Source organism: Syngnathus scovelli, chromosome 5, assembly GCF_024217435.2.
Source record: "Syngnathus scovelli strain Florida chromosome 5, RoL_Ssco_1.2, whole genome shotgun sequence".
Taxonomy (NCBI): Eukaryota; Metazoa; Chordata; class Actinopteri; order Syngnathiformes; family Syngnathidae; genus Syngnathus; species Syngnathus scovelli.
Window position 1 is genome coordinate 6,142,952 of NC_090851.1, and position 14,923 is coordinate 6,157,874.

The 14,923-nt window shown below is 43.0% G+C and overlaps 1 protein-coding gene and 1 non-coding gene across 2 annotated transcripts; one reads left to right on the forward strand and one right to left on the reverse strand.

Moving 5' to 3' along the window:
- Positions 1-2,867: 2,867 nt before the first annotated feature.
- klf3 (Kruppel like factor 3 (basic)) lies at positions 2,868-14,428 on the forward strand. The gene is made up of 6 exons (XM_049719777.2): positions 2,868-3,128; positions 9,065-9,125; positions 9,503-10,076; positions 10,320-10,467; positions 12,058-12,224; positions 12,578-14,428. The coding sequence occupies exons 2-6, from the start codon at positions 9,084-9,086 to the stop codon at positions 12,757-12,759; spliced, it is 1,113 nt and encodes a 370-aa protein (XP_049575734.1). The 5' UTR covers positions 2,868-3,128; positions 9,065-9,083; the 3' UTR covers positions 12,760-14,428.
- Positions 14,429-14,675: 247 nt separating this feature from the next.
- On the reverse strand, positions 14,676-14,747 carry trnap-agg (transfer RNA proline (anticodon AGG)). The gene has a single exon. It is a non-coding gene; the product is annotated as a tRNA-Pro (tRNA).
- Positions 14,748-14,923: the final 176 nt, after the last annotated feature.

Below are 14,923 nucleotides of genomic sequence, written 5' to 3' on the forward strand. Positions count from 1 at the left end.
CCATCGTGATAAGTCTACAAACCTGAGATTTGAGTCTTCACAGGTTCCAGGGTTTCCTGTATAGTAACTGAAATCTGGAACCTCTATGTGACTAAATAGTACAAAAACCTTTTTACTGTACTCAAGTCGAATTGTGTATTTATTTATCTACTTTTTATTTTCTACTACTTCCTTTGTAAAATAGACTGGTTACTTTTTTCAACCCGGCAGATGATGACACAATGTGAAAAAGACAAAAATAGAGGATGCAGATGTCTTGCTGGTGTTGTCACTGTGCCCTCCACCCGGCTGTTTAACTCGACCCCAGCCAAGGTGTCATGGCACCAGCTCTTTGGTCTACTTGGCTCACGGCACTACCGAGGGTTTACTTGGCCTGTCGATGTTGGGTTTCTGTGTGTCATTGGGGTCTGCCCGCACTTATGTCACGCCAGTGCAAACTAATCTCCAAAGTTGGTCAGGCCAAGAATTGGCACGGCCTACTGTTTGGCAGCTTGACTATGGATGTGAGGACTTGTGACATTTGGGTAACAGGAAACGTGGACATGTAGTACAAAGCCATCAGTGCTTGCCTTTGTTTCTGCCTCGCTTTGTTTCTTGTGTTGGCTTGCTTGAATCACAAAGTGCATCACGCCCTTTCTTGATGAGCTTCGACAAATACAAAACAAATAAGTGTTCTGCCCTCGAGAGATTGTGACTGACAGCAGGCGGGTTTCTTACACAATAAAGCTGTCTGTTAGTTATTTCTGAAGACTGAGGAGGAAGCGCTACTCCCCACAGGGCGGGGAGGCGATTCAGTGAGACGCCACCCAGTACACACACACACACACAACACACACACTCAAACAAATGTATCTATTTATATATATAGACAGACAGATATCTCACATATTCAAAACATCTTACAGTGAAACAAAAAAATTACAAATCACTAATATTACGATGCATGAGCGATTTACTTATTATTCATATTTAAATGAGGAAAGTAGCTGAACACAATGGGAGTGTGATGTCGATGGAGTTAGAACTCAAGGTACGTAATGGTAGGTTGTGCTTGTTTGTCTGTCGGTGTGCTTGTGCCGCTTTTTAGCAGAAGGCCAGACCACTTTGCAGAGTAACCATCATGTTGTTTGAACAGCAAATTGAGCGAGCGGCTGGGAGTGGCGCCGGACAAAGGCCACCTGACGGGATTCCTGTCGCTGCACTCAAATAATTGTCAACTAACAGTCACATAAGAGTGAACGTGTTTCATGCAAGTAGTGACGTACAAATTCGCTGGCATCACCAGCAAGATCGTCTGCAGGCAGTTGGAGATGGTGAGATAGAGGGAATATGTTTAGAATTCCCCCCAATGTTTAATCTTTTGCGGGGAATCACTGATGGGACCACTGCCAGGCAATTTCTCATTCCTGTATTACATAATTGAGCCTGCATTCGTTTATTCATCATTTTTATTGCTAGTTTTAATCGGACATTATGCAAGAATTGGAGCAAGCTTTTGTGGATCTCGTAAAATAATGAGGAGGCCGGTTCTGGCACACAGGCCTTGAGTTTGACACCTGTAGTTTAAATCAAAGCCAGAGAAAGAAGTAGCAGTAGTGACATAAATCTGTTTTTTTAAGCATCATTTGGAAACTTGTATGATGTTGTTCTCTCAAGTCCCTTTAAGTTTTTCGTGTACTTTGGAGTGTGGTACATAGTGTTCCGTTTGAGTCACGTTTGACACAGAAACCCATTTCCAATGGCGGTACTTCATCCTGCACTGCAAGCCTTCCCTCTTTTAATTCTTCTCATGTAATGCTCCACATATCATACTGACTGAGGCCACACCAATGTATGTTTAGAGTTGAAAGGCTCCTGTAAATCATGCGAGACGTAATCTCAGGTCTGCACGGTCATCACGTACAGAGCTGTGATGACAGATGCCAACGTCATAGTGTTTGAATAACTGATGTTGTCTAATATTTGGGGTAAACACACAAGGTATGTCAATTTGATTAAGATTAAAGAGGTAAGAATTTCTCATCATGTGACACTTATGAGTGTCTCTCTACCTGTGAGCCAATCACAGAATACACCCGTCCTCTAAAACTAATGTGATGAGAATTGCAACCAGGGCAGAAAAGAAAACTACAATCAACCGGTGATAGCTCAAAATTAACCATTAATTTATCACATGTTGAGCTGATAACATCTTAGCAGGTGCACTGTGGAACTAAAACAATTACCTATAAATGTATTAAAAGTGTGGTTGTTTTAAGACTTCAAAATTATTTTTCAAATGCAGACTACTTTTGCCTTCATAAGAATTTAGTAGAAACTATAGTCAGTAATATAAAAAGATGTGCAAATAGTCTGCCACTGATTCCGAGGAATATTTGCCATAAAAATGGCGGACATGCTGGACTTAAAACTCCTTGACTGTAATTTGACTTGCACAAAATGAACTTGATATAATTCAGAAACTTATAAAAAATGGAACGGTGGACATAACAGCTGGGCAGAAAGTGGTTTGCACATCTTCAGAGTTCTGAGGTCGGGGGTTCAAATCCTTACAGTGTGAGTTTAAATGTGCTCCCATATTTGATATTGCAATAAAAGTAGGAATAATTTCCCATAAATCATGTTGTGGCAGAAGTAAGGAACCAATCTTTTTTCCATGACTGACTGCCAACAAGTGAGACATAACACAAGTCATCAAAGCTACAAAGACAATATGATGTAAAAGACACACAACTATACACAACTACTGGTCCCAAGGTCCGCTACAATGTTAAAATAACAGAGAGAGCGCGCGCGCGCGCGCACGCACATCGCGTGGACCACCCCGCCTCGGTCCCGCCCAGCGGACCGACCCCACGGAGAAAACAGAGTGTGGATCATGTGACAGCAGCAGTTTCTACACGACACATCGAAGACACACACACTGACAGACACACAAAGTGTAAGTCAGTGGATTTCGTTAAGTTAGGGAAGTTGTCGCCCTCAGCGCGTCGACACCACCGCGCGGAGTTGACGGACTTGTTCTCATGTCAGTGACGCCGCAGCAGAATCACTTTACAGCGGACTAAAGCGGAGAAAGTCGTTCCAAGTATCTCCAGCAATTAGACGGCTCCTGCTTCGTCTGAAAGGTGAGTTGATCATCATTCAATAACGAAAAAAACAAAAGGGTTGACACTGTTGTTTTGCCTCGTTGACACATTGAAGAAAGTCTAGTGTCATATTATAATTATAGCTTTTATTTATTTGAGAGGCATGGAATTATCTTTAAACGACACTTTTGTCCGGTTTAGTTCTGTCTTACATATTGAAAAGTACGCTGTTTAATATTACACTGGGATTTTTTAAATTTTTATTATGGTTCGATTCCCGGAATGTAGTGTGTGCGTATTTGTCCTAAACGTGATAAGTGATTACAAGGGGGGGTGGACCAAATGGTTGTAGGATCCATTCCTGGCATCTGGTGTCTAAATTAAAATACTGTGTAGCTTCTTATGGGACGTCTTGTAATGGAATGCAAATGGTGACAATTGGTTGCGAATGCGCACATGGAGTGAAGGACCGTAGGTTTGATTCCCAGGATGTACAAGTGGACCCTTTGAAATCAAGTGTGTGATTACATTTATTCAGTCTGTATGATCCATTCATTCCCATCAATTATATTTGTGTATAACAACAGCATGAGAAATATTCAAAGGTGTCAATTACAGATACATCTGGGCAGTTGTGAGTGTGAGTTGTTTGAAATGCAGTTCCCTCGCTTTCCTGCCCTGATTGTTCAGAGTGTGCTGGAAAGCATGAAGCTCTTTAATGATGCCATTTGAGATGATTATGATGCCAAAGCTAGTAACGTAGACAGACTGGGGGTGACAGCTGAGTACACGGTGTGAGGTGACAGGTGTGTGAGTCACACCTGATGCGCTGCGTTACCCCCTGCATCCTCCCATCGAGGCCCGTCCCTCCATCCCCCTGGCTGTGTGTCTCTCCACGTTTCCTGTGCTTTGTTTCAAGGCTGAGGCTTGCGTCACGCATTCCTCTTGGCATATGAAGCCCTCATCCTGTTTAGAGGCCAACGAGCGAAAAGCGAGGGAGGAGAAAGGGATGTGGGGGGGTGGATGAGTGGAACAGGGGCAACCTCAGCTTCTTTGTCTGACTTCATAGTCCTTTGTGAGCACTGGTGGGAGCTTTAAGGAAAGTTATTTATGATTATTTGGACACTAGTTTGTCTCAAGGGCCAACCCCCCCACCTCCACCACCGCAATACATCCACCCACCCCTGCGCCTCTTTCCCTGAATCAACATGCTGATGTTATCTGGTGGAACAAAATGCGTAAGAGTGCGCACACACACATGCACACACACACTGCTCAAAGGGCACGTCTTGTGGAGCACAAGAGCTAAACATTAAACTGGTGGCTGCTGGATAGTTGGTCTGCCTCTGCGAAGAAGCCGAAGAGGTGAGCACACACAGACGGGCCGTAAAACGAAACGCGAACAGGCTGTTACACAAGCCCTGCGTCTCAACCACCGGATCTGTCTCTTCCCGCCTCCCACAAGCACACACAACAGACACACACTCACACTCTTCTACACGCACACACACCACCTCCCCTTGAGGTTCATTGAGGTTTTGTCATATTTGCTTCCTTGTTTCTTCCAGTTTGACATAGTTTAGGTTAGTGTGGCTGTTTTTTGTTTTTCTTCCATTCGCCTTCTCCTATTATTTAGGTAGGGAGGTGAAGTGTTATTTTTTCGGGGGGCAGTGAGACAGGAAACCACAGGCCCCCAGCAGCAGCCCCCCCACCTCCCTCCTCTTGTTCCCTTCTCTTTCTCTGGCTTCCCTCTCTTCTTTAGCGCCCTCAACCCATCACGCTGTGTGGAAATAATAACAGTGCAAGGGCTTCCGCTGCTCTCTGGAAAGCTTCACCTTTCTGCCGAGTACACGGTGTCTTCGTATGTCAGCTGTAGCATGTCTTTTAGTGTGCGTGTGTGTGCGTGTGTGTGTGTGTGTGTGTGTGTGTGTGTAATGATAGATTTTGGTTCATCTTTCCTGACTGATGGCCTCCTTGTGTCTGGCTCTCCAGAGACTCTCGTTGTGCAAGAGATGGGCTCTGTGCTGGGGTGAATGAGCACTGGAGTGATGATGAACAGGGTTAATAATGGAGATGATCATAATGATGGAGCACAAGCTCATCGGTGCATGTTGATGTCATCTATCAGGACGTGACAGTGGGAATCTGAAAACACGTCTATGGATTTTAAAGAAATATTTGTAAACATTTTTGTCAAAACTTACTGTTTCCATGTACGTGCTACTAACCGTTCACTGTTAAATGTTTGGGCAGGCAGAAGTATGTCACTGTCAAAACATTAATGGCTGAACACAGTATAAGCCACCGGAAAAGTACATATTTCCTACAAGGGCACTACATCCAGCAGTAAGTCGCCACCTACTGGCCTGGCAGTGTCACTTCAAATGATCGTCGATCATTTTGGCAATACCGTTTCGGAAGATGAATGAATATCAAAAAAATCTTGACCAGGTTGTTGGCATATAAACATCAAAGTTCAACTACATGGTGGTGTAAATGAAAACAACTCTGATGTTAGCTCATCACCTTGATGAATCATGCCGTTAGCATTCTAATCAGTCGGCACTAATCAGTTCCGTCCCGTAAGGCTAAGAGGGGTGGATTGGAGGAGGGGGGGTAAAGTAGGAATGAGCTCAGAGTGGAAATGAGTCCGTAAAGACTGAGAAGACGAAAAAGAATGTGGAGAAATGTGAGTTGTGGCGTGTTTCTTGGACAAAGCTGTCGTCTGGAGGTTTGCGCTCTCTCTGGTGATCTCATCATCTCCAGCAGTTTTGCCATTAGAGCGTGCACGCGCAAAGCCCCCTGTGCGTGTATGCACGCGTGTGTGTCTATGTTTGTGTGTGTGCACGCATGAGCATGTGTTCATGTCTGTTATAATTTAAGCTTTTAGTGATTTAATGTGTGTATTCTGTTGAGCAAGCAGAAACGTGGTGTGTGGTTGTGTGCATGCATGCGAGTGTGTGCGTATGTGCACGCGTGTGGTTAAGTCGGTAGCCAGGGACTCCAAGCCACAATATTTTCCCCCCTCAGTCATGTTGTTCTTTATCATTCATGGAGCTAGAGGAAAAGAGGAGAGCGTGCGGTGCCGATAGATAGGAAGCAAGCGGTGTAGAAGAAGACAAGTTTCGAGAAGTTAAAGTGGGCGGTGTCTTGCGAGGTTGGGCACACAGTAGCGCCGCTGACCTAAAAGGACAATATTTGCCAACCACACTCTACATGCACAAACACACACATCAAGAGTGCACAGGTAGTCGACTTTTATTTACAAAGTAGGTGCAGCACACACTGGCACCTCAGCTTCGAGTGTGCTTTGTGTTGTATAATTTCCAGCAGGTCAACTTGAGCCGCACGCAAAAAGCCTGCTTTATACAATGCCCGACAATAAAAGTAGGTCAGGCGAGCAAATTAGTTACCCATGCACAGACTTATGATCTCTAGAAGAAGAGTTGAATCGCAAATAATGTAGTGTTTTTATTGACACCCTCAGAAAGGCATCCATTTAGTTAATTCTTGTGGTTGTAGTTGTGGTTTGGATCTGTTTGCAGTATTTTGGCCCGCTCCCCTCACTTGTCAGTGTTAAGATTGCCTATTGTCTCTTTAGGCTTGTATAACAGTGAAGAATGTTCAAATGTCACAGCCTGGAAGTGTTGGCACCTGGAACAGATCAATTCTATTTCCAATGGGAAAATTCACTTTAAATGTGGCAAGGCAAGGTAGCTTTATTTGTATAGCGCATTTCAACTCGACAAGTTGTAGGTCAACCAGTCGTCCATTTTCAAAGCCCCATGAGATTGCGCAAGAGGGGCTAATATGTGGTGGCAAGTGTGAATGTTACCTCCAACTTGAGCATTTCTTGGCTAACCTTAATTGCTGAATCTCTTTAAATGTTTCTTACATGTGACTCTGAGACACAAATATTACCAAATAATTCTTTTGCTGCAAATCTTGGTCGTCGCATCGCTGGATGTTATTATTTTGTAGGCTTTCCAGGCTGACTGTCACTTTCACTTGATGTTGCATCGTTCAAATCTTGCATTTATCAAATTGTCCACTTCCCTTTTTCAGACGGGTCTGCTTTTTGATACATCCTTAGAGAAGAGATTGTCCCTCATCAAGCAGTAACCTACCACATGTTCTTGAAGATGATCATAATCAATATTAATAATTTACATTTAAAATTACTTCAGTATCTTTGGACCTAAAGACGCTCACCTTAATAAATGAAAATAATATGCAGAAAAGTGAGCATCTATGTGTGGCCTCGTATCTGCCATCATCAATTTGTTGTGTGCCTTGCTGCATGTTCTGACAAGAAGATTGAACTCTCTTAGCATAAATCAACCTCGGAGGACATGAAATGTGAGGGGAAATGTTTGACTGTGTCTTTTGAGGAGTTTCAGGAATTTAGAGCGCTCGGGAGAGATTTTGCCACTGTAATTTTGGGAACAGCTTGACACATTAAGTCACTTTGGAATTTATGTCACATTGAAAGATAGGTTGGACGATACCTTGAGGCCATCAAAAAACAATGTCAACCAAGGCCAATGTCAGTGACACAAAAACTGGCAAAAAAATCTTTCCAGAAAGAAGTGTACAATATTTTATAGCCCTTTTCCCCCCAGGGGGAAACTTGAAATAATATTTATGTCGTTAGTTATATAAAAGGGTTCAGCCAAAGTGATTCTTTTTCTGCAACATAGCGTTTCCATATCTGTGCTTGTATTAAAACAGCCAGCAAAACATAAAAAGCAGCATATATATTGTTGGCATGAAACTATTTCCTCATTGCTGAAATCACAGTAGGCCTGAGCGTTGTCCAAACAGTCGGAAGGGGAGAAGCTGTTGCCTACGCCGCAAAACGTCAGTTTGTGCTCCACCTGATTGGCAAGCACAAAAGCACAACTGCTTGACCTGCAGTTGAACTACAACACAATACAAACCCGCTTTAGAACGCAGAGCCACACACGCACGCACGCCGGCCACACCTGACTGCTCGTTCTTTTGTGTTTCTGTGGAGCCGCGCCATGGGCGAGTCCTCTGTCGTCATGTTCACACCCTTCCTGACCCGGCGGGCAAAGCCTCCCGCTCTCCCATTGGTCTGTTGGCCATCTGGACTCCCGGTGTGTCTGTTTGCGTGTGTCTGTTTTGGAAGGGCGTGAGGGCCTGTGTTCTTGTGTCCCATTTGTTAATAATTAAAGGCTAACTTGTCTCCTGACTGTCGACTTTGATCGGGTCACGCACATGCACACACGCAAACACACACACACAACTGCTTTAAGGTAAATTCTCTCAGTACAGGTCATGTTAGCTAAAGGCTCTAGTGAATACACACACACACACTTATTGAGGAACAGTCATTGTGGTTACACCTGGTGTTTGTGTGTGTGTCTCCATTACAATGGATGCAGGCAGTGGAGCAAACCAAGACAGGAACTGGTGTTTGTGAGTTGTTAAAAACTTTGAGAGGAAGAGGATACAGCAAATAGGTTAATAAATAAGATCCATAAACAGCAGAATTGACAAGAAGCCATCAGAGTTTCTTCAGAATTAAAAAAAAAGAGTAATAGTATATAATGTTTTCATTTTACCTAGTAGAAAAATAACTGTAAAGTTTGATCTTCATCTCTTCTGAATGCATTTCATATTTATGTCTACAGCATGAAAATAGTTATATTTCATATCCATTAGATTATATCTTCCATAGAATGGAAGTCAGTTGACCTCAAAATTTCAAGTTAACAAACTGAGAAAAAAAATTAAGTTGGGGAATTAAACACAATATTTTAATTGCATCTAAGAAACTTATTTTGGGAAATTATGAGGATGATCAAGTCAAATAAATTATAAACTGGACTCCCAGATTTGAACCCCCAACCTTAGAACCATTCGTCCGTCTACCGTTCGGCTCATATAATATTAAATGTCATATAATTTCCTTTATTGATGCTAAGCATGCTGTGTGTTATGCTTTATAGGATTTCGGCCATTGCAGCCATGTTGATGTATGATTACCCCCTGAAGACAGACATGGAGACGGTAAGCCACATGTGTGTGTGTGTGTGCGTGTCTCATGCCTGAGCATGTTTTGATGCCATGTAGTCAGCACATAGCGACCCGCACTCATGCTACGTGTCGAGACAGCCCAGTTCCCACATTCCGACTCTTCCTGGACAAACAGTACGCTGCAGTACAGTGGCCATTTGCATACAATGGCCGCGCACGCCGTCATTCAGGAGGCTAATCAACACCGGTTCTGACAGACATTCCCAAGCAAAGCTGTGCTGACATTTCTTGGCGGCCTGTAGTTGTTTGGGAGGTAGAAGCTTGTTTTCGCCGGCATGAGCGGAAATGTTCATCTTTGCTCCTTTGTCCCCTTTCCCTTCTCCTGCATCCTCTCCTCTTTTCTTTCACAGTCATTCTACTCATCGCTAGTGAAAACGCCGGAGCCGTACGGCGTCATCTTCTCCCATCCGGCCCACCTCTACCACCACAGCCACATGCAGGCCCTGGCTCAGTCTCACGCCGCCAGCAACCCATCGCATGCTCAGCTGGAGCCTGTTGATCTGTCCGTGAGCAAGCGCTCGTCCTCCTCCGCCACCTCCATCTCGTCCTCCCCTCACTGCTCGTCCGCCTCTTCGCCGGCCTCCTCACGAAGCACCCCGCCGTCCCCTTTCAGCACTGCCAGCCGCGTTTCCCCGCGCTGCTCCCCCCAATTGACCCAGCGGCACCCCTCGCCGTCCCACAATCTCCCGCCGCACGCCACCTCGCTGTCCTACCCCAGCATGGTGGCTCCTATGATGGGCGCGGGCTCGGGCGTCATCCAGAGCTCGGGGGTCATGGTGTCTCCAGTCATGGTGCCTTTGTCTGTCCTGTACCCCTCCCCTCTCCACTTGCACCAGCCTATAATGGTGAGCCCACCTCTTACGACAGACGAGGACCATCATCACCGTCATCGTCATCACCATCGGAGCAGAGAGCACAAAACAGGTGGGCCCTCAATTGTTGCTTTTGTTTCTTCAACAGACTCCCGAACAAAATGCACACAGTCATTTTTTCATTTATTTTCCATTTTGCTTCCTGCAAAACAAAAACAACAACAAAATCATGTCACGAATCAAATCACAATAATCACATTTGTCATTTCAGAACATGTTTATATCTCAATTTCTTAAATTGGACCTGTGTTAACTGTAACCCTGGCGAGAGACTTGACTTTGACTTTGTGCACAGTTCAATCCACAAAGTCATTGGATGGGCGGGGCGATGCCCACGACTTGATCAAGCTAATCAAAACCGAGCCTCGTTCTGAGCTCATCCATGAGCACCACAGCAGCCACGACATGAAGTCATCGGTCATCAGGATACCACACGGATTTGAGTAAGTTTTACACTTGTACAACCATACTTGATCATTTTTTTGTGCTCAGGCGAAAGAAATAAAAGTATTAGAATGGTTACTTGTTAAATCTGCTATCATACATGGGCACAAAAACATGAGGAAATATTGTAAACACAAATGTTTCATATTTGATTATATTGACGATGGATGGATACAAAGAAATACAAAGTGCAGCATTGAGGAGGTATTTCAACAAAATCAAGCTCAACAATAAAAGCATCATTAAGATGTTGCAGGTCAATTAATGTGTTTGTTTAATTATGCAACCGTAATATTTTACATGATGGCAAACGTTTTTGTAGTAGAAGTTTATTCTTCAAACGATTATGGATGTGAACAGGTGATACAATGGATATTCCAAATTCTTTTGCTGCACCATTTATTATTGAACTTCCAGGCACCGAGGTCGTTTGGTATGAGTCTCCATGCGCCGAGGCGGCTTTACAAGTTTACATCAGCCATCCGAATCCTGTCGCCGCCACTCTTCCACTTCCTGTTCTGTCTTTCGTAACAACCTCCCCCCTCCTTTTCGCTTCCTGTGTTTTTTTAGCGCTCGTCGTCTGGCATCTGCAGGTCCCACATCTATTCTTCTGCTTCTCCTATCGCTCATCTGTGCTTATTCCTCGGCCTTTCATCCGCCATTTAATGGGCAAGTGTCGTCAGGTAGTTGTTGGCATAGTTTGGAAGTCATCGAGGATAAGCGGTTGGGAAGATGAATGTCAATGTGCCAAGTGTGGCTGTGGGTGTGGCCAGTTCTGTCATCACCTCACAAAATATAGGTCACGTTGGCTCCCCACTGTGTGTGTGTGAGTGTGCGTGCGTGCGTGCGTGTGTGTGTGCGTGTGTTGTGCACAACTAAACATTCCTTTGCAGTGGACCGATGTGAAAGATTCATATTTCAACACCTTGCGTCTTCTTTCAACCACTCTTTATCACACCACTGTATACACATGCACGTATGCACACACACGTACTCACACGTACTCATACACGCGAGTGTTAAAAAAAAAGTTCAGTCAGTGTGAAACATCAGGGAGCTGTCATCATATCTGATGAGACTTGAGGTGTGTGTGAGCAGTTTTGTGCCACCAAAATACTATTTTTCTGTATTTTTCATTGGAATGAGTGCTACACAGTATCTCCAGTAGGATTTTAAATATGTGGAACGGTTTGGTAAATCTCCCCCAAACTTTCAGAAGTTACGAGGTTTTTTTTAGATATTAAATTATGAACCCGCATTTGAATGAACTTAACAATAATAATTCAAAAATTATTATTATTAAGAAACTTAATCCTTATGATTAATCCACGAACTTTTGCACAGTACTTGGCCTATTTTTAGACTATTCAGAGACAAAAAAGTGATGAAACAAAACCAAAAGGTGTGGTGAACTGGAAAAAGCTGGAGTTGTTTTTCAACGTTATTATTGCGCGGGAGGGTTACTGCCGCTGCCAAAATAGCAGTTCCACTTGTGTGATTTCAACATCTCGCAAAGAAGATGACGCAGACGCCTCCTGCTGGTTGAACCTAACCTAACATGATCCATTCTCTTCTCGCTGTGCTTTCAGGGGCAACAACCCGTCAGTTATTGTCCATTCAGCCGCTCAGCATCCTCTCCCCGCTGAATCTCCAGACTCACTGAAGAAGAGAAGAATCCACCGCTGCGATTTCTCCGGTTGCAACAAAGTCTACACAAAGAGTTCGCACCTCAAAGCGCACCGCAGGACACACACAGGTCAGATATTTTACTTTGTGGGTTCCTGGGACTAAAAAAAGTATACATTGCACGGCAGTACCACTGAGAATTACAACCACAATCATAAAATGCAGCTAGTTGTCAATATCTGGACAGAACAAATAAGTTACACAGGCCATTAAAGTATAAAGATGGATGCAAATAGCAATGCTGCTGTTTTGGCTAGCGAAGGGGGTTAAAAGGGCTCAGAAAGTAGCTGTGAGATTTTTGCAATGTGAAGTGCGTACCTTGGCTCAGTGAAGCTTGACAAACTATGCATTTGATTGTGCTACAGAATTGCTCAAGCATTTTTTCTTTCTTTGAACCGTGAACGTGTTTATGTGCTCATGCAGGTGAGAAACCGTACAAGTGCATGTGGGAAGGCTGCACGTGGAAGTTCGCCCGGTCGGACGAGCTGACCCGGCACTTTCGCAAGCACACGGGAGTCAAACCTTTCCAGTGTCCCGACTGCGAGCGCAGCTTTTCCCGCTCCGACCACTTGGCCTTGCACAAAAAGCGCCACCTCCTGGTGTGAAACTCCAGCTCAGGACAACTTGATTAAAACCTGGTGTTGAATTCAACGTTGGACTATACCACTTTGACTTTGGGGAGAGTGGGGTATAAATATTGGACTCCAATGTATGTATTAGGGCAAGCTTTGACGCTTTCACCTCTTTGACCTGAATATGAGCTGGGATCCTACTGCTACTCATACAGACCTTCGAATCATTCACCGCGTGTTGCCATTCCAATTTAGGGATCCAGACATTTTCTCTTTTCAAATGGATTGCAACATCTCAGCTGGTTTGAGAGTGCTTCCCCCTTGTGGCTTTACAAAACACACGTATGGAAAGTCCTTTGGACCTTTATTCTGTAGGCCTTGATATCCACCTTTGGGTCCATGTACAAGTAAACGGGTGATGGCAAAATGAAGCTTCAAATTTGCTTCATGAACCAGTTGTATTGTTTCATTGTTGAACTGAGAGTACCATCTAGAGGACTCAAAAATACAGCAACTGTTTCATAAAGCAAATTTGAAGTTTCATTTCCTATTACTTCCTTTGGGCATAAATTTAACATGCTACTAGAGCACGTCATTGTCTTACTAGTGAGTACCTGGACCTTAAACTGGATAACAAAATTATGGACCAAATGCTCAGTACTTTCCACACACATGAACAAATTTCAGTCAAAGGTAACACTTTTTTTAAATTGCCTTCAAGGGCCAATGAAATGTGAAATTTCCACATTGTATCACATCACACTTATTTGTCAGCAATATGGCTAACTCAGCTAATGCTAATACCCAAATTGAAACAGCACACACCTCATCTGCTTCTAAAGGCTTGAACAATGCCTTCTCTTATGTGCACACTTTAATGGAACACAATGCAAGAAAGATGCACTTAATCTGGGTTAGAAAGTATTTTGATGGATTTTATTCAGAAATGTGAACATTGCTGCACTTGGGGCATTACTGTTTCGGTGAGGACATAATATTGAGCGCAGCAAAATCTCTCATTTCTTTATCAAGCTTATACAGTACAGTATATTTATATTATGGTCTGTTTGAAAGGGTTGTGATGCAATGTAAATGTAAGTTTTTATCCTGAGACACTTTTATTTGGGAAAATGTCAACGTTTAAGGCAAGGAATCGAACAGAACTTGTTTGCTTTCAATATTTCTACATTCCAAAATAATTCCAGTTTTCTCTCATTTGGCTAGTCCTTCTTTACAGCCGCCTGAGAACAAAGAGAAAAACAATTTCTGTGTATTCATGTCTCCATGCAGTGTGCACTTTAAAATTCAAAACAGCATTCCCAAAGGCATACATTTATCCACTCATAAACTAAACATACTCGAATGTAGCGGCTCAACAGATCAGCATTTTTCAGTTTTTGCTTGTAAAGGTTTTTGTGTCTGCAAATATAAGTTGTAATATATATTATATTCATTTATATTTTATAATTGTTAGACTGAAAGGGCAAATACAGGTTTTTATTAAGCATGATTTTGATACTCATAATAATGAAAAATATTACACATTTCTGCAATGTTGTGTCTATCATGAACCTTATCTCTTTTTAATCTATTTTGGTAATTCAAAGGGAATGTGTTAAACTGTGAACATAACTGTACAGATCTGTCTGCAATTTCTTTTAAAACAGAATATTCATACCATTTAATAAACTTATTGATACTATTTTCAGAATTGTGCGCATTCTGTTTGTTTGCTCTACGGTAATTCAAAAATATGAGTCCAGTTATTCATGGAATCAATATTTGAGGAGTAGGTTTGGAGAATCACTAAATATCTACAGTACTGTAAAAAGATAACCTTCTGCTATTATTGTTGATCAATTGAATTAGATTTGAATTAGATTTGAATTACTAGTACAGGCTATTTATCACTTTACATCGTTTCCGGGATCAATTAAAATGAAAAGATTGGGCTCGTCCGGGATTTGAACCCGGGACCTCTCGCACCCTAAGCGAGAATCATACCCCTAGACCAACGAGCCACATGTCGGCGTGCAATTTAAACTTGGTCATACCAAACTTAAGGCATACGTTAGCCCATTTCTGCCTGCTTTTTACTTTAGCACCACATGCACAATTTCGTCACGCATGACCTTGTACTGCAATTGCACGTCACTGATGTCATTGCCCGACTCGAACATAAATGACAATATTATTA

Excerpts from the sequence above, each read along its gene's own strand:
- klf3 (XM_049719777.2), top strand. The coding sequence starts at position 9,084 with ATGTTGATGTATGATTACCCCCTGAAGACAGACATGGAGACG. Across the intron at positions 10,077-10,319 it reads GAGCAGAGAGCACAAAACAG|TTCAATCCACAAAGTCATTG; the intron begins GTGGGCCCTCAA and ends CTTTGTGCACAG. Across the intron at positions 12,225-12,577 it reads GCACCGCAGGACACACACAG|GTGAGAAACCGTACAAGTGC; the intron begins GTCAGATATTTT and ends GTGCTCATGCAG.